At 35.1% G+C, this 22,488-nt stretch overlaps 2 protein-coding genes across 9 annotated transcripts in view; one reads left to right on the forward strand and one right to left on the reverse strand.

Annotated features, from left to right (window-relative positions):
- The window catches only part of LOC121879570 (UPF0565 protein C2orf69 homolog), a 14,643-nt gene extending 6,557 nt beyond the window's left edge, over positions 1 to 8,086 (forward strand). For 3 of the 4 annotated variants that reach the window (XM_042386233.1, XM_042386235.1, XM_042386234.1), the window contains exons 4-6: positions 730 to 1,198; positions 5,195 to 5,326; positions 5,438 to 7,680. In XM_042386233.1, coding sequence (XP_042242167.1) covers positions 730 to 1,198; positions 5,195 to 5,326; positions 5,438 to 5,593 — 757 coding nt within the window. In that variant the 3' untranslated portion in view covers positions 5,594 to 7,680. The other variant, XM_042386236.1, reaches the window with a different exon arrangement.
- LOC121879566 (E3 ubiquitin-protein ligase SMURF1-like) overlaps positions 7,652 to 22,488 on the reverse strand; it is a 131,823-nt gene continuing 116,986 nt past the window's right edge. For all 5 annotated transcript variants that reach the window (XM_042386226.1, XM_042386224.1, XM_042386223.1 and 2 more), the window contains 7 exons: positions 21,937 to 22,186; positions 20,649 to 21,444; positions 18,064 to 18,242; positions 16,010 to 16,175; positions 13,801 to 13,956; positions 12,456 to 12,654; positions 7,652 to 10,850 (listed from right to left, as the gene is read on the reverse strand). In XM_042386226.1, coding sequence (XP_042242160.1) covers positions 10,726 to 10,850; positions 12,456 to 12,654; positions 13,801 to 13,956; positions 16,010 to 16,175; positions 18,064 to 18,242; positions 20,649 to 21,444; positions 21,937 to 22,186 — 1,871 coding nt within the window. In that variant the 3' untranslated portion in view covers positions 7,652 to 10,725. The remainder of the gene's footprint in view (positions 10,851 to 12,455; positions 12,655 to 13,800; positions 13,957 to 16,009; positions 16,176 to 18,063; positions 18,243 to 20,648; positions 21,445 to 21,936; positions 22,187 to 22,488) is intronic.

The raw sequence follows: 22,488 nt of genomic DNA on the forward strand, positions 1-22,488 counted from the left end.
GGACTTTATCCCAATTCAGACTAAATTTCCTTATAAGTCTTCTTGTTTGTTTTTTTATTTCTTGACCCAAATTTTTACTATTTTCTGGTTTTAACCCAGTGGATACAAAGTACTGTACTTCATTGGCTTAGAAATTCCCTCATACAGATACAGTACTGTGTATCCTCAACGTGAATTGTATAGGGAAAAAAATATTGAGCATTTGTGTGTAAGGTTTTAGCCATGAAGTGATGAAGACCTATGATAACTAATCTGTAGATAGAAAATTATGATTGTGAATGAGTTGCTCTTCTCTGAGCAAGAAATAATTTACTAAACTGTATACAGGTACTGTATACCTGTAATACTGTACCTTTTCTCTATCTTCACTGCTCTGCTAACTCTTCCTTCTTTTCTCCTGTGTGTGATTTCATCCCAAGTTTTCCAAGGAATAGTTGAAGCTGCCCGAGAGTTGTCAGTAAAGTGAAGAAAGAGGAAAGCTCTTATATACTGTTTAGTAAATTGTATCTTGCATCAGAGAAGAGAAATTCATTCATAATCTTAATTTTCTACATCAATAATTTCTCACAGTAAAGAGAGAAAGCAGAGGGTGGAATTTTTTTTAATATATTTATTATTCAAAATATACCCTGAATTAGTGCATATAACATTAATCATAATGTGTGAACATTTAATGTTATAACAGTGCATTTCTGTATATAGACTGTCATTTATGTGTATCTGTTTCAGAATGGAAAGAAAAACATTTAGCTGTTTTGATAACTTTGTCACAAGCAACAGTGTGGGTGCACCATCTCACGATCCTGGTATCGAAGCCATAAATCATCTTTCCTCACTCATATCAGAAGGTCTCAGGACAGCACGTGCTAAACTGCTTGCAGTTGATAGCGAGTCTCCAACTCACTGCTTAGATGTGGAAACTGATGTTAGCTTTGTAACCAATTCACTTCCACAAAGTTGTCCAGTAAGCAAGGAACCACCAGAGGTACAACAATGCACAAATGAAGAAGATTCAACAAGTTCTCAACATGACTCTAATAATCACAGACGTGATGATTTTGATGTCAAATATGATGATGTAACAATTATTGGCTTTAGTAAAGGATGCGTAGTTTTGAATCAGTTAATAACAGAATTCCATACTGTAACTACTGTCGACAAATTAAAAGAGCATGCACAGTATGCCTTTTTGAGCAAGGTAAGAATAATTTGTTTACCTTTCTTATTATTTTTATTCAATAAAATCAAAATTGTTTACTGTACTGTATACAGTATGTACCGTACTCTCATATAAGCTAGCAAACCATCTCCAGTCACATGGTGGAACTTCTTTAGGAAAAATTACATCCTTTAGCCAATCTCATATGTAACGAAAAACTGCAGTTGTCAGTTACTAATGAGTTTGAAATATTTATTTCTATGACTTTTAAAAGTACTGTATACAAGTTCATACCTTTCTTACTTATTTTAAGTCTTCATAAAATTACTTGAAAAAAGGATTGAGTTGCAAAATAATAGCACTTTATATTTGCCACTTGTCCATGATACCTTTGAACTCCATCTAGTATTTTTCTCTTTGTTTCAGCAATCTCATTCCAACTCATTTCACAGAAAACTCAGTTTAACTCCTTGTACTTTCCTGAGCATTCCAACTTTCAACTACAGTACACTGTTACTGTACTTAGCAATAGTTTGAAACTTTACCATAAGTGGAATGACAATAAAAAAAAATTGTCAATTTTGTAGGTAATCCCGGTTAACCCACTTAAGCAGGGAAAGTAGCTGTAAAATGGGGATGATGATGATGAATAATGAAGACTAGCCCTGAATGACCTAAAGCAAATTAAAATAATGCACAGAATTTGGATAAAATACATACTATTCACAATCCAAAATAAATATACAGGTAGTAGAGTTATGCCATAATTGTGAGGACAGTAATGTATACATTTAAATAAGCTACCACCTTCACCTATTACCCCACACTACTGTAAGTTGAATGCCTTTATTTTCTCAGCAGGAGAACCCAAAGTAGTATAGATAAGGTAAAGGCATGGTAAAACAATAGCAAAAAATAAGGAAGTGTGTAATGAAAGTGGGTCCCATAAACACACAGTATACCTGCAGAAAACGAAGTGTAATATCAAACTAAAGCAAAGTGTCTGGTGGCCTGGCAGGAACAGTCAATGTTACGACTATGATTATTCCATCACCGATCATGGAGATCAACTCTTGTATGAGTTTATGCTTTGAAACATTGATAATTAGTTTATTACTATTATTTTCCTGTATAGTATCTTGAGATTTATCAAGATATGTTAGAAATTTGAGAATTACCATATGATTTTGGAGAAATTCATAAGATATTCTTCATTTTGGTTTGGTAATACTGGTGTTTCACATGGAAAAAGCCAGTAGTGATTGCACTACAGAGAAAGAGTACTATAGCTTGGTAGACTTCTTTTTAATATTGCACTAAGGAAACAAAATCTCCCATCTGAGTACTCTGAATCCACCATTTACTGTACTTGTATAGAGTATTATGGCCTGCTTATGTGGATAGAGGTAAACCTTTGTAGTCTAAAGTTATCTCTTGCTAGAAGGAAATAATGCCATTTAATAAAGTTGAGTGCTGAATTTGTGGCACACAATGACTTTCAGGACAGACTAAAAATCAGAATGTCCTTCCTGGTTTGTTGATACCATACAGGATTGAAAACATCTCAATTTATACAATACATTAATATTTTTTCATATTAAAATTTTTGTTGGAGATCATAATTATCTAATACTGTATAAGGTGAAATTGTCAGGACCATGTGTGCATCAGTGATGAACTACAGTACCCGTACCTGTATTTTTATATGCAAATACCCTGTATTTCAATTTGGTCCTATGGCTGTATAGTACAGGGGTATTTCAACCTTATAATCATTAATAAATCTTGTATATATAGATTTGCCTAAAAAATAGTTATACAGTGGTCCCTCGGTTAACGAAATTTCGGTTAACGAATTAGCTCCTATAAGGATCTTCAATTCGATTAATGAAATCCGTACGACAAACACGTTTTGCTGTGAGCATCAGCTGATCAGCTGATCGGCTAGTCTGCTAATACAGTAATTGGTTCTATGTTTACATTCGTTTCCAGTGGAGTAAATATCAAGAAGTCATTTTAAAATTTAGTTAACATATTGATAATACCTGTACAGGGAACTAGTTTTTTGTACGCCCTTCAGCCGCTTGACTCACCTGCCAAAGCGTCAGTTTAACTTTGTTTACAGTGGAGGAAACATCGTCTTTGTCGCTCTCTTGAATACTGAGTATTTTTACGTTTTTACATTAAAATTTATTCTGAAATTTAGTTAACATATTCATAATATATAGCACAGTGCAGTGTTGATTTAAATAAAATAATCTTTAATTACACCAAGTGAACTTAAAATTTTATTGGTGAAATTACTTCATCAAGCATGGGTCCAAAGAAAGGCGATTTCTCCTCCATCCCCCACTTCTTTCCCTTCTCCCTTCTCCATCCCCCACTTCTAATTCCCATCATCATCATCAACCAGCAACATTCTACATACACACCTCAAAGTAAGTGTACTTTACTGCATTTTGTTTATACTTTACTGTATATGTACTTTTCTGTGAGCCGGAACCAATTACCAATATCCCATTGAAATAATGGATTCGGTTAACGAACGACTCTGTGGAACGAATTGTGTTTGTTAACCGAGGGGCCACTGTATATGAAAAAATTTATCAAAGGATTGACCTATATCAGGACTGTAGTTCAATACATACAATTTGTGTTTATTATGAAACTTATCATTATCAAACTGGCCTCAAAATTATGACAGCTAGCATCCCTGGAAGGAATTCAGGAATTCACGCACTTGCCCAATGTTTATGGGGAAAGCCAGGGAGGCAGGAAAAATGCATTCTAGTTTCCTATTTTTGAATGGATGAAGTAACAAAGTGAATAATCATTAATTACTACAGTAGTATAGTCCCATTCCAAAAATACTTTAAAATTTTATAAATTAAAAAACAAGTAAGAAAGATTTGATTATCCCAGGGCAGTGACCTGGCTAGTGACAAACACAGCATATACTACTGCATGATAATCTCAGGCCAACCTTGCTTTGTCCTTCATGAGTTGGGATTCCAGAACACTACCGAGTCTTGGAGTCTTAACACTCTTGGGTTTGGGTAGGCGCTTTCCTATGACATGCTCGGGGTCTGGCCTGTTACTCACCTCACCGTGCTAGTCTGTACCACACAAGAGACAATTGTACATGAGTCATTGCAAGCTTGCAATATTGTGAAGGATTAATATTTCGCTGTGCACTTCACTCTCAACGTCACTGTTGCCCCCTCTATTCCTCGCAATCGCTCAATCATAATCGGAAAAGTACTCTCATCATTAGTACCGAGTCATTTCCCAGCCTTACAGTTTTAGTGGAGGTACGGGCAGTGTGCACTTTTGAGGATGGTGAGGGGTCAGGCAGGCGAGGTAAGCCATCCTGGGAAGGCGGAGCTACATGAGCAACACTTTTTTCTTCCTTTTTAGCCACAATGACATGCTAGGCAGTTCATTTTACACTAGGACTGCTTGTTGATGGGCCAGACAAACTATCACTTGTGCTAGAAGGGCCAGGGACACTGGAAGAGGCATCAGGAGGCACCACATGGTGCAATATCCTTGCACTTTTTACATTTTCCCACCTCTCTGCTCTCATCAGCAACATGAGACATAACTCAAAACTCTCATAACACTATTATGAATAAATAAAATCACTGTGATGCGCAAGAAATCCGCATAAGTTGAGAGAGAATGCACAACAAATGTGGGTCAAGGTTATGTCCTGGGTCCCTTTAAACACAAAAAGGAGACTGGTGAGGTAACCTTGGAGTGCAGTCTACATGGTTGTCAGATCGTGCCAACATTGCCAAATGTGCATCTTGCATATCTAGAGTTCATAAAATTTATTTATTTATTTATGCAAATTTATGTATAAAAACCACAAAGCAATGATTTATATCGTACATAATTTTGCGTATGAAACCCCAAGAGTTTTAATTAATATTAAATTATTATTGGTGCAGTATCAGATTGGATAGTTTGATGTTTTCTTTTGTTGCTGCATGAACCAAGTAAACTAACAATATATTTTATCCATTTTTTCAGGTACACAATATGTACTGGCTAGATGGAGGTCATGCAGGAGGAAGCAATACATGGATTACATCACCTTTCATCCTGAAGTCCCTTGCTGCTCTTACACATATTAACATTCACATACATGTCACTCCCTATCAGGTAGGTGCCTTGTTATTTGTTTTACCAGTTCCAGTGTTCTTAATAAACAATTTTGTCTGAATTCATTTGTAATGTTATTAGAGTAACAAATAACTTTATTTTATATCACAGGTCCGAGATGATCAGCGTCCTTGGATAAGAAGAGAGTGCAAGGCATTTAATGACATTTTGAAACGTGCTGGAGCTAAAGTGAGTTATGCTCTTCACTTTGAAGATGAGCCTGCCTCTCTTGTATCACATTTCAGAGTCCTCAATGAATTTTCCTAAGATAAGTAACTTAGCATATCAATTCGCCAACCTAGTTATAACTGCATCGTCAAGTTTTTATGTACTGTACTACAGTATTTAATTTTCAGTGGCATTTTTGGTCCGATTATATCAATACAGTATGATTGAAACCCACAGAAAAATATAAAGATAAAGCTAATTTTTTTTAACTTTCCCATGTCCACTGAGCATCTCCAAACGTGGTGCAAAAACTGTAAAATCAATTAAATTTAAAAAATTTTGCTTAAGAAATGACCCCAAGCAGTATTGTAGTTCTTTACGAGAAATGCAGAAGTAGTAAGTAGTCCAGCGTGTGAACGTACTCTTGGTTTCGTTTTATTTACAGTATGTTGCAACATCATTTGAGAAGTCTGCCACACATTCCTCTTAGTCTGTCATATATGTTTTATTGCAGCATCACAAGTTGGTCTGTTTATCATTTCCAAGATTTATACTTTATCTTGAGGTTTCCTGCAATTTATTCCAGATCTTTATCATTCTTCTTTGTCTATCTGCATTCATTGTGACATCTTCTACCCATACCAATTTCTTTATATTCATACCTGCAGATTGTTTCTTATACTTTACTCCCGTGTTTTTTTTTATTTATTTTTTTTTAATTCTCATTGCACTTAATTTTCTCATTCTCTTGGTCTACTTACATAATAATTTTATTCATCCATCCCAGGTATCTTCTCTCTACTTGCTCAACAATATCTCCTTAACCCTTTGGCTGTGGCTTTTAGTGAATTTGTTATGCACTGTATTTGCAAGTCCTTAATCATATTTTTATCTTACAAAAATAAAGATTTGCATGCAAGCTGATGAGGAACAAGAGAATAAATAATTTATCTAGTTTGGTTTAGCCATGGTGAAGAACTCCTATACCACACAAAGTGGATGGTTCCAGGTCACTAGGAGATGGAGACAAGCATACTTCCTCTATGACGAGTCATTGATGACTGTGTAATGAGGCAGGGCTAGGGGGACCTGGAAGTCTATGGGACCCTGTCTATAATGTCACTTGGTGTACAGTTTTTAAAATAAAGCCAAAATCTTGGTAACCTACTGGCTTATCACAACCTCAATTCTCTGGCCCTTTTTGCACTCAGCCAGAGAATTGCAGACCACTCACCCTATTTGTGTTTTTGCAGCCACAGGGTTGATCATCTACTTATTTCTTTAATATATTTACACTTATTCCACAGCACATCCTTAAGAAATCTCTTCGCTCTGCCTATGCATATTCATTTTCTTCCAACTACCGTAAGCTTACCCATGTTTACTAAAACCAAGATGGGTTGAATTAGGCCTTGCAGTGTAGTTCTACCACTCCCTTAGTTTTTATCTTTACCTTTAAAAAATTGACCCCGAGGCCCTAGTTCCCATCCTACATTTCATATCACATCTTACTGTCTAATTTCTCCTTAAGTTGGTTCCTCATCATCTTATTCTAGTTTCTAGTTTTGTACACCTGTTGATGCAACCCCCATTGTTTTAATACTCATTTTTAAGAGTTTCACTTACATAATGGCAAGAATTCTTTGCTTCTGTCTCAAAACATGCTTTTGGTAACTTTGACTTCTCAGTTAGTCAGGTTCACAAATGTTCATTTACAAAATGAAATCTTCAAGTCTGGCGAGAGAAGTACATTGTACAGTCCCCCAAAAAACTATCGTTACTTTTTCCATCTTTACAATTTGAAATTTGGACAAATTGAAGACATTTCCTTTTGTGTGTTGTTTATGTCAGTATGACTGCATCCCATATACATAATATATGTATTTTTTAAATATCTGTAGCAATAAAAGATAAATTACTGGTCATTGTGAATTCTGGCAGTTCTCTGCACGAAAGTGTTGCCAAATAATTTGTTCCACGGAATTAAGAATGGTGTACAGTATACCAATTCCTGTGATCAACTGTACTAACCATTCTGAACCCAGTACACTAACACTGTTCACAAAACCAGACCACATTAACCTACTGGGTAACAATAGTTTTTTTGAAGGACTGTACACAAGACAAAATATTTAATGAACTTATGTAAACTCCTTGTCATTTATAAATTTATTAAAAATCCTAAATATTCTCTTAATAGCACAACTAAATACATGACTGGCTGCTTGCTGCACTTCCTAGCATCCTGAATACAGTGGATATCACCATTTTTGCTCGTTATACTGGGCCAGTACACAAGTACAGTATATTACTTTTGTATTCATATTTACAAAACTCATGAGGATGTCTCAATAATCAATACACAATAGGTGAAATTGATGTCAATGATATGCATATACCTAACACATTTTTCACATGGATTTCAGTACTATTTCAAAATCTGAAAAAATATATCCATGTATAAACTGTAGACAAAGATTGATTCCCAAAACAGTTTCTATAGTATTTAATCTCAGGATATATTCCCACTTGTATAAATATATAAAAACAATAGAAAGCCTGCAGGTCATTCCTGTGTCCAACAATGATCAAGAACAGCATTTGTATTTTACCTTTCGTCTCAGTGTGAGGGACCTTCCATATTTATTTTATGGTGCAGATCATAAATATAATGGATGAAGTAAACTAACTCAAATTCATAATTTGACTAACAAGACAGTAATCACAAAATTTTTGCATAATCATAAACTGTGCAAAAAAAAGGGTAGAGTGATATGTAGGATAGGCTTCTGCATTAATGCCCTGAACAATAGCCATGGTTAAGAACATCCCAGGTATATGTGACCTCGATGCCTTGCTAAACAGGCAATAATGGTACATGTTAAAAACAATTATATCAATGCATTCAAAGATATGTCAAACACCGATCTTCTCATAAGTTCAAGCCTTCAATGATACTCGCAATTAAATTCTTGACATATATGACAGTAGTACATCCAGTGCCTTTAAAACAATATTTTATACCAACTCACCTACTGCTGTAGGGTGGCATCCTTCCAAAGCAAGAAAGGTGATCTTTGTCCAGTGAAAAAAACAGCCAAGTACAGGCTACAGCAAACGACCCTTGCCAAATTTACATCCTGGGACTGAACCCAGGGTTCATGGGTTGTGGATATTGCTGCTGAACCAGGGTATGTTATTGTCCTTATTTTTTACTGATTTCTGAAGAGGACAAATATAAGTAAAAACTACACACTTTTTTTTTTTAAATACTTTTGAAAGACATAAGAAACCTTGAAAATGCAAGGAAGTCCTGGAAATTTTACCTTTCTGTAAATACGATAGGAAATGAAGCACATTTATTGGCACACGTTCAAGAACATTAAAGTTTTAGTGCAAACAGTTTGCTTTCCCAAGAGAAACATGCCAACACTCATGGTAGAGCACACCCCAATTACCTAACAAATATTTTTTTTTTCATCATTATACTTTTAAATATTTGCTTTTTAGAAGATATGATTTAAAACTGATAATCAAGAATGTCTGCCTGAAAGCAACAGAAAACTTAAGCTGCCTTATATTTTTAATAACACTACAGAACAAAAAGAAACTATTGGAATGTACAAACTATTATTATTTTACACGATAGAATTTTTTTTTTTTGAGTATTACCAGTTTGTGAAGTATTATCTGGTATTGAAACATTCAAACTTATAAGTGTACACCATCTGCAGCTTCAGCACATGTCAACCATGATGATGGGGTGAAACTTATCTACAATAATGAATTTAATGAACACTTTTACACAGCACACTTTTCTCTCCTTAACCTACTTAAATGGCAATAGCAAGACACTCATAACAAGAACAATTCATTCAACAACTGTGCAACTCAAAATACTCTCACAGACCAATTATTTAAATGCTATATTACTGAGTGACTGATACTACATTACTACGAGGCACCAGATAGCAAGGATCAAACTGAGATTCATGTTCACAAAGGCATGAATGCCTGACGTTAATAGACCTGAAACTGACAGCCTAGGTCAAATGGGGCAACTTATGGTGCAGATATATATATATATATATATATATATATATATATATATATATATATATATATATATATATATGACTGCCTACAGCTCTATCACAGTCTAGCATTTCTAAAAAAATCTTTTCTCCTCAGTCACACATAATCGTGTATTATTATTCATAAGGAAGCCTAATGATCTTTACTGTGGCAGTAGAAATATTTAGCAATGACATATCAATTAATGATCCCTCTTGATATGTTGTTATTTATGGTGTATAAAAAAAAGTACAAGATAACCCAAGCATATGGGTCTTACAACATGTTTACATCTTATATAAGTAATGAACTACAATAACCTGACATATAATATGTCAATAAATAAAACACCATGGATTATAATCATCCAAATGAAAATCTCGTTTAAAAAATACACCAACTTAACAATTTGACTGTCAACAAGAGTCTACATGTGTGACACAAGCTTAAAGGATAAGTGTCATTGCCCTGGAAGTTTGGAACTGTATTGCTATCACAGTTTATTGACATTGACTAAACACTGAGTGTGCCTCAGTTACAGAACACTAATGAACCATGATTGGAATTCGTCATTACCATTTGGGGCGGAAGACACCCAGGATCTGCTGATAACAGAATTACTTCAATATCATTTAACAAGTGCACAGATTAGTTGCTTTCCACTTATTGTCCACAAGTAGAAAATGTGGAAACTAGTTCCTTTAAAAAACACGTATTGGTCCTTCATCTGTACATTTCACACTTAGATTTTTGGATACTTCAAACGTCAAAAAATATCAATAATATACATGAATAGTTTAAATACCTCGAAGGTATAAATGAAATTCAAGTCTACAAAAGAACCAAGAATTCTGTTATTCAAAATTGCACATCTTCGTAGCTTTTAAAAAGAACACACTATATTTTACAAGCTTAAAACACCATTAAATTTAAATATAAAACAATGTTGATGAATTACACCAAACTCAATATATAGTTTGATATTTTCATTATTATGGTCACTAAAGTCACTATCAAATGTACACTTAATTTCACAAAATAACTTTTCTTTTGATATTGTTAAATATCACATTTCATTATAATCATATTCCACTTATTTCACACAATGTCCTTTCATGCCTAATATTAAAAGGCTTGCTATAGTTTTTCTATACAACTTACTCAACAGCAAATCCACAGGTCTCCTCTACAGCTTGGGTCAACTTCTCAAACATCTTGCTGTATGACTCATATGGAGGAAGGTCAATGCGATTGAAACATGTATGTGCCTTTGGCAGGTTTTCTGAAAATTCAGTAAAACATTTTAGATTATGTACATTAAATATTTTGTAATTTAATAAGATTATATTTATCTAAAGGAGAGTTATCAGAATATAGCTGACAGTGAAAACAACAGTTACGTGACTTAGCAGTATATATCTTCCTGAAATAAAAATTTCATCGTAGATATAATTTAAGTACCTGGTATCACTACAAACAGACCACACACTTGTGCATTTTAAGATGATTTATGTTCTTTGGGGTTAAAAGAATTCAGAGAATATTCATAATGGTAAAAATTCAACAGTTTTGATAGATAAAATAAGAATTAACTTACAATAGTGCTCACTACAAAAAGAACTGGACAAATCTATAGCAGCCTTATTATCCACTTGCAGTGGGAACAGCACCTGAGTGTACATGTTTGTGTGATGCATAAACTGCATCTTGTTAAATACTAAAAATAGCTTTGCATTAGATACTTTCTTTCATTTCCCTTCATAATTTCAATTTCTTCTAGTTTTTGTAAGCAATCAGTTTCCAGTATGTAAAGAGGCCCTACTTATTCTCCTGGCAATTTCCAAAAACTCTTAAAATATATTGAACTACATGATCCCTGTCATTAAAAATACAGTAAATCTCACCTTTATAGTCATTATTAATACTGTACTGTACTGTACTACTTTTCTTTCATTAAAAATCTTACAAGCTGTATCATTATAAAATCAAAATTTAAAAAATAATGTAAATCTTTAATTTATTCATACCAATGATGTACTGTACAGTACTTGACTTGTAAAAATCTCAACTAAAAGTTTATTTTGTTGACAAGTACTGACAGTAACTAAATATGCCTGACAGTACAACTGGCCACTCCTCGATCAACACAATGAATGTCACCACTTTCCCATCCCTCTACCTTTTATTCCTACACATGATTACTATAAGATATATTTCCTATGACTATGTAACATATCACATACTTAGCAACCAAGATTTTTTTTATGCAAAATGCAGTTCTATAAATAAACAGCCTTAGACATGACTCCAGCATATGCAGTGTCTAGAAACTGAATACACCAACATGACCCATCTATAATGAACAGGAGAAAACACCATGATCTACTGTTTACACTGGCAACTGCTAGGGTGGACACATCCAAAGACTATACCAATACTATACATGTACTAGTTTACTTTGTCACAAAATAGCATCCGTTGTTAAAAAAGTGCTATTGTATTAATATAAATATTTTGTAATAAAGCTATAGTATTTGTAATATATAAATGAAAAAAAGTTTTGAAACATTTTGCATTCACTTTAAAGTACAGTCTCGTTCAAGATTCTTCGAGCACTGCTGGAGACAGCGGGCAACCCAAGGCTGTTTGTTTACGATAGTACGTAGTATAATATAATACGAAACAACAAAGCTCAACCAGTAAATTAAGCAACGGGGAACTAAGTAACCAATCATCGATCACTTTTACATTTATTCATAATTTTTAAGATGTACGGCCTCGAGTTGCCAGCTATCTCCAGCAGTGTTCGAAAAATCTTGAACGAGACTGTACATACAACATATTATTCCATTATGCTAAGAATTTCTCTATACAAATTCCCAAGTACCTGTTGGAGCATCAATCTGATGAATAGTGAAGAGCCTTGGTCCTGCAGCACCAGTCGAGCCCTGCAATGCCTTGAAGCCTTGTAGTGGCACACGTGAAGACCCCGTCACAAACTGCAGTAGTCTCGCTCTCATCTCCTCAGTATAAGAGTCAACTATCTGCCAAAACCAGCCAACTACTGGTGTTTCTGGAGTGCAGTGCTGTTCACACATGAAAAGAACATTAAGAAGCAATAAAACCTGTATTTCATAGCAAAGGTTTGTGAAAAATTGTACAAACAGATGTACAGGTACAGTACTGTACGTATATCCCTATACATCCATGGAGGTACAGTGAGAATAAGCATATCTCACTAATGTGTCTTGGGTTCAATCCCCAGCCTGGGACAGACATGGAGTTATTCAGTGTGACCATCCCAAATGTTGCAGGTTTTCTCTGGACACTCCACTCTGGTACATACTGTGTTAACTCTTGATAATAAAGGTTCTAACAAAATAAAAATAAAAACAGACCAACTACCCAGATGCCTAGTAAACTGATTAGTGGTAAAATGATAAATATAATGTAAGTACAGTACTAATATATTTTAAATGTGCTAAGTTTGTGTTAATATCTACACGAGTGAAAAAAGTAGCACCGGTAGAGTACCTGTATAGATAATCCAACAGGTTATTAATGAGCTCATAAAGCTCAATATATGCTAAGATCTAGCAACAAAACTGAGAAACCAGATAGCTCTCTTAAATTTTAATTGTTGATGACTACTGTGTTAAGTAATCTAACAAACACACTTATAGACCTAACTTGTCAAATTAATGTACTGTAATACACATAACATCAACATTAACCGGAGTAAAGGATTCTTTTTAGGTTCACTAAATTTTTAACCCATCTATTGAGGATTATCTGGCCCACTTTCAACTACAGTGTACATGTGTTACCCAAGTGTTTTAATATGTTAAATGAAACATTATATTTAAAATTATGTTTCTGAACTGCATCACCACTCAATTTTTTTTTGGTATTTGTACACATTGATCTACACACACAAATAAACTAAAATTATTGAAGTATACTAATCACAAAATGAGAGATTTATCACAACTGTACTGTTTATCAATGGCAAAATAATAACCCAAGGCCAACTTTTCCTCTACCACTTCCAAATAAACAAAATAACAGCCTCCCTTGATATGCTAGCTTGTCTGGAGTTTTTAAATTATTAACTATCAAACAAAGTATTCACTGCCACAAACTCCTTTCCCACTCCAACCAACTAATGTAATTATGAATTGCCCCTCCTTTGTGCCCTTGTCCCTTTAAACAAGAGCAATTGTTCCACTTACCTTGAGTCGTGTGTTGCTTTTCCAATCCTCTATATCTATTTTTCCCAAACCACCAATGATGAGTTCCAGTTCTCTTTCATCAAAAGGCTTCAGCAGCTGTTGTGGAACTACTTCAGTAAAGCCCTTTTGAAGAGCTGCAAACTGTTGTTCAATACCCTAAAACAGAAAATGTTTCTCTTTCATTATTTGTTTAAAATATCTGATGTATAACATTTAATTCTTTTAAATGTATAAAGATTCATAAAAATCTTAATTTTCTATACTGTATTTACCATCTAATGGTGCCAAAACATAATGAAGAAAATATCCCAAATTTTGTTTTCTAATCGAGATCAAGTTTATGACTGAAAATCTTCAAGTTAAATGAATCTGAAAATAAGAAAATCCTTCATTGTTTCTCAAGATTCCAATAAAAGAAAGCTAAGTATGAAGTTACATTGAAAAATGTGAAAGCTTTAGGACTCACAATTATATATACAGTGAACCCTCACTTTACGCGGTCAATTGAACCCACGGCGGCCACCGTAAAGTGAACAACATAACATATGGGATTAAATGAAATAAAGACCGGGCCGACCCCCAAACTCCACTTTTTCAGACACAATACCTACGTTGTAGTAAAAATAACTTCTTAATGTTATGATGGTATGCACACACAATTAATAATTAAGAGAAATATCAATAATATTAGGATTTTTAACACTTACATTAGTAGAAAAGATGGCTGGGCACACAGGGATGGGGGGTTGGTTCCGAGGCAGAGGGCAGATTATTGGCCCTCACCTGTATCACTTGTATCAATTGTATCACTATCCACCACAGAGGCTTGCAGGGCCTCTTTGTCAAACCCCTCAAAGTCCATATAAGTCCATATCCTCACTATCATTATCACTATCACTGACTTGGGCTGGCTGTGGTGGGTGGCGGGTGAAGAACTCGGTAATGTTTTGATGACTGGGCGACCTTGTGCGCACCCTGCTCGCGCCACTCTCCGCGTAAAAGGGTACACACACCGCGGAAAGTGAGCATTCCGGTTTCGGCAGGGTACCGTGTAAACGTGGAAAAGCGTAAAGTGAAACCGCGTAAAGCGGGGGTTTACTGTACATACGTGTGTTCCTTGCCCATATTGTTTGACGATCTCAGAAATACCAGCTGCTGTTTTCAGACCACTCGGCTAACCCACTGAGAGAAAGGAGAACCCGATTCACCCTTTCCTATCTAAGTTAAAAAAATAATATTTTGGGATCAATCCCACAAAAAAAAAATACAAAATACTGGTTTAGGGTAACTTTGGATATCCATAACACCTCAGATCAGTTGCCACCTAACTCAAAACAGTTATCAGAATAGGCACTAACCCTAAAGACTCCAAACTGCTAGACAATCCCTGTCAGTACTACACTTTTAGGCATTAACAATTAATACCCTGGCTAGTACTTGGCCCCCTCAGCTTTGAATACATTGGAGTGATATACAGTGCATGATGGCCTGGGAAGATGTTATACCTCTAATCATATGCACATGAGATATGCTATCAAGTTTGTGTGATCTTAACCAGGGCACTGGATATACAGTGTACTGTAGAGGCTCTGTTTTCTTTAACCTTATAATTATGATTATACCTGTACCATTCAGTACAGCACAGTACTATAAAATACTGTATGTTGATTAAAGAGAAGGTACCCTTATATAATCTTGAACCACCTTTACCTGACAAAGAATGATGACAGCTGCTTTCCAGTTTCAACCCAAGAAACTAGTAACTGAAGGCCTAAAATGTACTGTCGGATTCTCTGGACATAAAATTACAAATTCAGGTGCTCGGTTTTCTAACTGAGCAAAATAATAGAGGTTAGATGAGTACAGTACTCACATTCTGGCATTGCAGAGAAGACTTTCATGCCTTCTCCCTTTTCAGGATACCATTATATCATGTGTTTCATTTATTGGAATCTATTATGAGGGGGAAGGATTTTCTGATTTTCAACCTATTGAATTTTTATATTTCCCATAATAACTTATGTCCCAGGGATAATGTTTTTAACCAACAATTTCTCATTGACCATTACTGCTACTAAGACACATAAATTAAGTTGCACTTTTCCTTAAATGTGACAGTATTTGTGCAAGAGCCAAACAAAATCATCCTAATAGATTACAGTCCCACAAAACAAAAAGAAAATTAGCTAGAAAGTTATCTTTTACAAACCTGCATAAACCTATAGTTGACATACAACCTAACATATTCTTTTTTGTTGTCTTCTGTGACTATTACATTACTGCCACCATGCTTGAGTTCTCTCATTTGTAGAACACCAAAGCTCTCGTGCTCAACAGTAAAGGTGCTGTCAATGATATCTGTGATGTCATTCTCCCTGTAAGAGAAAAAAAAATTGAAGAACAGGTACTTTTCAATATTTAAGCCACCTTATACTTTAGTAATGCTATTTGCTAAAATGATGGAGAAAATGATGTGTATAAATAGTACTAGATTTGGAGAACACTGAATTTTTGGTGAAGGATGAGGCAGTAAACTTGTTATAAGCAGCATATTCAATATTAAAATATCAACTCCTAGGATATTCCCAGGCCTTAAGCATAAAGTATCATCTCTGGGAGTAATAAGTCTCCCGATCTGGTGAAAGAATGACCCTAGGCTTTGGGTAAACACTACACTCAATTGAGTTTTTGCTTTGCTGTGTACAATTTCAAATACATGTATTGCACAGGATATACAGGTTATTGTGATGAATTCTAAAATTTGCACAAAAAATCTTGCCTTGGGCATGAATGAATTTAAATAAAAGGCAAAAACACTGAGAAACATAATAGTTAATAACTCAAACCACTTTTATATCATCTGCTTGGCAGCTATTTAGCTCAACACTGCTGAACACACTCAGTCCTGCAAATTCTGACTTTAACTTTTTACACCTAGGTTATATTGGTCACTCCTTTAGAGCAAATGTAATTAAAATTATAAAATTTTAGATAATGATGTACAATATAAATCATGACAAAAATTACCCCCTGGAGTAGGTTAACTAGCATCCAACTTCGTGATTGACCACAAAATTGGCCCAACAACTACTGGGTGCAGTGAAAAGTTATAAACACATACAAAGAATATAGTAAGTAAACTTGGCTGGCACACCTCAGTGCACAAAGTAAAAGTAACAACAAGGCCTATCAGGTATGGTAAGGTTTATCTGAAGGTTATACTATATAACTTTATATAACGTGATTAATAAACACGACAAACAGAATTATGGTGGGTAGGTACAGTTGCAGAAATGTGTTCCTACACCTCCTGTGGTAATCTTGTCACCAAACGGCAACGTCACAGCAGTAGTACAGTAAACCCTTGAAGATCCGGACTAAAAGGGGGCACCACCTGTCCAGAAAAGCTGATTGTCCGAGTTTTCCGGTGAATAATGAATGATACTGTATAAGAAAATACCAAAAAATACAGTACTAATGTGGGGGGGTAGTGATAAAAAATTACCGTATACAAACCATGCATTTACCTATGATAAAATATCAAGAAACATTGTATCATTACTAGAGTGAATGAAATAATATTCCCACAAACAAGAATTGACAACTCTGTTTATGTTTCCCACCTCCTCAGCACTTGTGTCCAAGCAACTGACGGGTCAAGCAGCGCCCACGGGCCTAAAATGTTCTTTGCTCTGGTTTGGGAATGTTTCTTAGGTAAGCTTCTTGGAGGCTTCTTAGGCCAGAACCCCCCAATTTTTTGTCCGGATCTTCCGAAATCCGGATTTCCCGGGTCTGGATCTTCGAGGGTTTACTGTACTGTATCACTATTTATGAATGAATCACATTGATTGTTACACAACCAATACCCATTTATTCATAAATAGTGATACTACAGTACTGTGATGATGTTTGGAGACACAGGTCACTACAGAGGGTGTAGGAACACATTTCCACACCTGCCTACCCACCATAATTCTGTTTGTCTTGTCAAAAATTTTAACTGCATTAATACCAATCTAATTTTGTGAGCAAATTTACTTCCATCCCAGAATAAAACAACATCTTTTATTTTTCTTTTCTATCAAGTTACTTAAAGGACAAAATCCAAACTAGGTTGTCCACATAATTTTTCTCATCTGGTAACAACATCCCTGGATTACCTTAAAAATCTACTCCGTGTACCACAAAATAAATATGTACATACAAGTTATTACTTTCAAAACATTTCTCCCTTATCTTTATCACTAAATAAAAAAGCCTTACAGCATCCAGTTCAGTGAGCGGTGCAGGTCGGGATCAACAGCTTCGATGTCATCAAGAATGATGAGTTTATTGAGCAACATCTTGTAAAAGGGCATAGAGAAGCCACCATCAATGTAGTGCCCGTGGAATATTGCCATTCCTATCACACGCCCAACAAAATGGAAATATGACAAGTGTTCCTGTGGAATTGAAAAAGACAGATACTGTATTAGTGATGTTTACTTTTAATTTTACCTTTATCAATGATCCTCCATTACTGTACTAACAAACAGGGTTGGACCACTAGAAAAAAATAAGGAGGGGGTCATAGTGTACTGTAAGAGTAAATAAGACATAATAAAAGACCTTCTAATAGAAAATGCTTCATATAAAATAATTTAATCCAATTTTCCCATTAAATCAATAACTGACTCCTCATGTTCTATTTCCCTTCCTGGCTGTAGCTATCTCCCAAGAAAAACTCTTTTGTTTTATTGATATAACTCAATTCATGCATATTAAATTTGCTCTCTCTTGTTGAAGGCATCACTTATCATAACATATCCAAATCACATGGTATACTCTCACCCAAAAGTTTGTTAACTCTTCCAGCCAGCTATTGCTGCACTGCCTGCTTCAGATGCATGAACTTGAGTCTTTTACTTCGAACCTTTAGATTCATTCGTATCGGTTTCATGTTCTGGTTGGTACCGAGACAGTTTCAAACATCTGAAGTAGGGAGTGCAGCAATAGCTGGCTAGGAGAGTTAACCAACTTTAGGGTGAGACTGTACCTTAAGTTAGGTTTGGTCTATAGTGATGCTATTCGTGTAATGTTATACTGTGTTATGATTATTTATGTTTAAATTTAAAAATATTATCCCCATTTAGCATGATTTTCCTGAAAACAAAGTATGTACCGGTAATTTCTGGTGAAGATATGAGTAACGGTTACATAATAATAATAATAATAAATAAAATATGATAAATTCTTCTTTCTTTATTATTAAAGTTGTTGGTCCACCTGGTATGTATTGCTGTACAGATGATAAGAAGTGGAAGAATTTGCTGTGGCTTTTATGGATGTGGAAAGAGTATGATGGGAGATACATAAGTGATGTGGAAGTAATGAAAATTTAGAGAGTCAAAGGGAAATTATTGAATGTGGGGACTAGATAACTTAGAAACAGTAATATGTATAAACAACCTGAAAGCATGGCATCCAGTGGTTTTGGGGGATGGATATGCTTTTTATAGGTGATGTGAAGTTGTGTGAAATGATAAGAGGTAAACTAGACTGAAATTTTGGCTCTTGTTGTGAAAGGGGATGCCACAGCAGACAAATGTTCGCATAATTCCCACTACCCCGCATTATACTTAGTAAAGCCTTGAAAGAATAAAAAAAAAAGTACTGTAATGTTTTCACAAATATTACTTGGCTCTTTACAAACCATTTCTTGTGTCTACTGTCTAAAATACTTCATATATGTCTACTAAATTTGCTTCCCAATTCACAAGGAATCAATAAGCATTGGATATAAATGAATTTCATGTATGACTGTGGTGTAAAGGAATCCATTTCAGTAATGTAAAACCAGCAATTTTTTTTATTACATGTGGCACTTACTTTCTAAATGCTTCTACATTATTAAAAATAATTAATATATCTTCATATGCATCCCCCTTTAAGCATTACAATACTAATGGTGATGAAGATAAAATGCAACAATCTAATTAAAACTAAGATTAAATACAGTAATATCAATAATGCACAAAAACCGTAGTCATTTTGAAGCAACTGCACCCTACTTTAAAACGATACATCCTCCCTCCCCATACAAATTCATACATATTCTGAAGCACATATACAGTACAGTCTTTTCTCGATACAATGGAATCTGATTAAAATGAAAGATTTTTTTCCATCATTGATTTTCCAATTTAGCAAATTAGTTCACTCAATTGAGTAGATTTCCGCTAACTCCACCAAAAGTGGGAAACAGCAGCGCACGTTAGTTCAGTCTGTGTCCTGTGCATGTGCCGTCTGTCCATTCTCTGATTGTGATAATTTTTTGCCCTAAGTGTGCTATGAAATCATGCCAAAAGTGTCGCAAAACTCCCAGAAAGGAAGCGGGTGTGAGCGTTTTAATGGAATCTACCCAATTTAATAAACTATTTACCTAAATTGGGAAATAACGGAAAAGAATTCTCAACTCGATTTAAGGGAAAACACAGTTTAACGGAAAGGGGAGGCTTGAATTGGCTCGTTAAATCAAGAAATTACTGTATAAACTTATTATTATTATTATTATTACTGAATCACTGTTATTATTATTAAAATGGATATAAATCTGTAGATTTTAAAATTTCAGAAAAAACAAGAAAAGCAAAAGATGGGAGAGCACAATGAACTTTAATAATTATGGTAATTTTTAATATGTGTACAGTACATTGGAAAACATAAAAATTCATCACAATTTTTATTTAGAATCATGAAAAAATAAGTAAAAAATAAATTAATTAACATCTGACTTTCTAAATTTCCACACTACAAACTGCATGTCACCTATAAACTAAGAAAATGGTATAAAAAATTTTTTCACTTACTGGATTGACGCTTGAGTCTGGATTAATTTGGAGCGTGTAGATATCGTCCCTGGAGTACTGGAACAAACCATAGTAGGGGTTGAGCATCTCGTGAGACAAGAGGTACAGCCACTCACGAGCGACGCCGCCATAATCAAGTCCTTCCTCTCCTTTAAACTTTACCATTAATCTTTTGCGTAAATCCTTTGGTCTCATTTTCATAATCTGTCTATAAGATTCCTCGAAGACCTCGCCACGTGGAATGTCCAAACGGCAATGACCGCTCTGAGGCTGGAGACACTGCAGTTCCGCCCTCAACACTTTCATCTTAGCAACTAAATCACGTTTATACTTTGGAAGGCAGTCGCCCTCCATGTCTATCACAGCTGGATCCTTGGACCCAGGCGTATTATTGTTACTGCTTATCTGTAGGTTAGTGCTGTTGTTCTGGAGCACCACAGGGTTACTGCTATTCACACTCGAAGTCACACCACTTCCTTCACTGCCCCTATTGTTGCTATTATTAATGCTAGCAGGTACAACAGTTGGACTAATTGGAGTACCATTAACAACAGAGCTATTTGGTTCTTCACTATTAGGCACACTATTTGGAATAGTTTCCCCTGCAGTGTTAGCCTCAGGAGATGGCCCTCTACTTCGAGAAGAACTATTTCTTCTATTGCTAGAGGACCTATTATTTCTATTATTTGGAACAGTGCTGATAGATACAGAACTTTCATTGTTCACATTGGTTCTAGGTTCACTACTACTGCTGGTGTCAATTAAACTTGTTCGGTTACTTCCCTCACTGCGATTCCTGGAAGAAAATACTCTTGGTTAAATAATTGAAAACAGTTGAAAGATAGAATAAATAGTTGTCAAGAAGAGAAAGCAAAAGGGAAATACCAAATAACAGGCAAAAGATGAAGGGATAATTATCCTGTCTAAGATGTGTTGGACTGAAAAAGAGAAATAAAACAAAAGAGGAGGAGTGACTAGCTACAAGTAAGCTCAAGGATGGTGTGGCATAAACAGTGGATGCAATCACCTTTGAAATGTTAAGGGTGGCAGGTGGAATACATTAGTGAGAGAATAATGGGTCAAAATACTATGAATGACAGCAAAAAGGATAACAAAGGTGTGGCAGAGTAAGTAGAGCTCACCTGTATAAACGAAAAGGTGGCAAGAATTAATGTAAAGATTATAGAGAAATTAAGGGAATAGCTACCACAGTAAAACACATCTTTCACAGCTGTAAGAATGAATTAACAGCAACAATTGAAAGGATGGCTTTAGGGTAATAACTAACCTGAGAATGTTATTGAGAATATGACTGTCAGAGAGCCTGGGATCAGTGAACTGCGTCGTACGATTCGTATGATCCAAGAAGTATGGTCGTCCACTGGGCGTGTGCCTCAATTCCCATCCTCCTGGGAGAGGGGCTATCTCATCAATGTTGACTTGTCCAAGGTCACGTGGCACTCTAGGATCATGCCAGGTGGATGTCCCAGTGTGGATGTTGTAGTAGTAGACCTGACCCTGCTGTGTGGTGCGCATCTCTAGAGGAAGTAAAGAGTCATTAATAAACCAACTGCATACAATAACTGGCTTTACTGTGTTTAAAAAATGCAGAATATGTTTCCATGAATCAATAACTTTTTAATCTAAATACTTAATAATAATAATAATAATAATAATAATAATAATAATAATAATAATAATAATAATAATAATAATAATAATAATAACAATAACAATAATAAGAGACTTTACTGATTTATTCATATCAAAATCAACTGAAGCATCAAATTTCTTCACCAGTAAGGTTGTATATGTGTTGTATGTAGTAAACAGATAGACA

Source organism: Homarus americanus, unplaced genomic scaffold, assembly GCF_018991925.1.
Source record: "Homarus americanus isolate GMGI-L3 unplaced genomic scaffold, GMGI_Hamer_2.0 scaffold9741, whole genome shotgun sequence".
In the NCBI taxonomy this organism is placed as follows: domain Eukaryota; kingdom Metazoa; phylum Arthropoda; class Malacostraca; order Decapoda; family Nephropidae; genus Homarus; species Homarus americanus.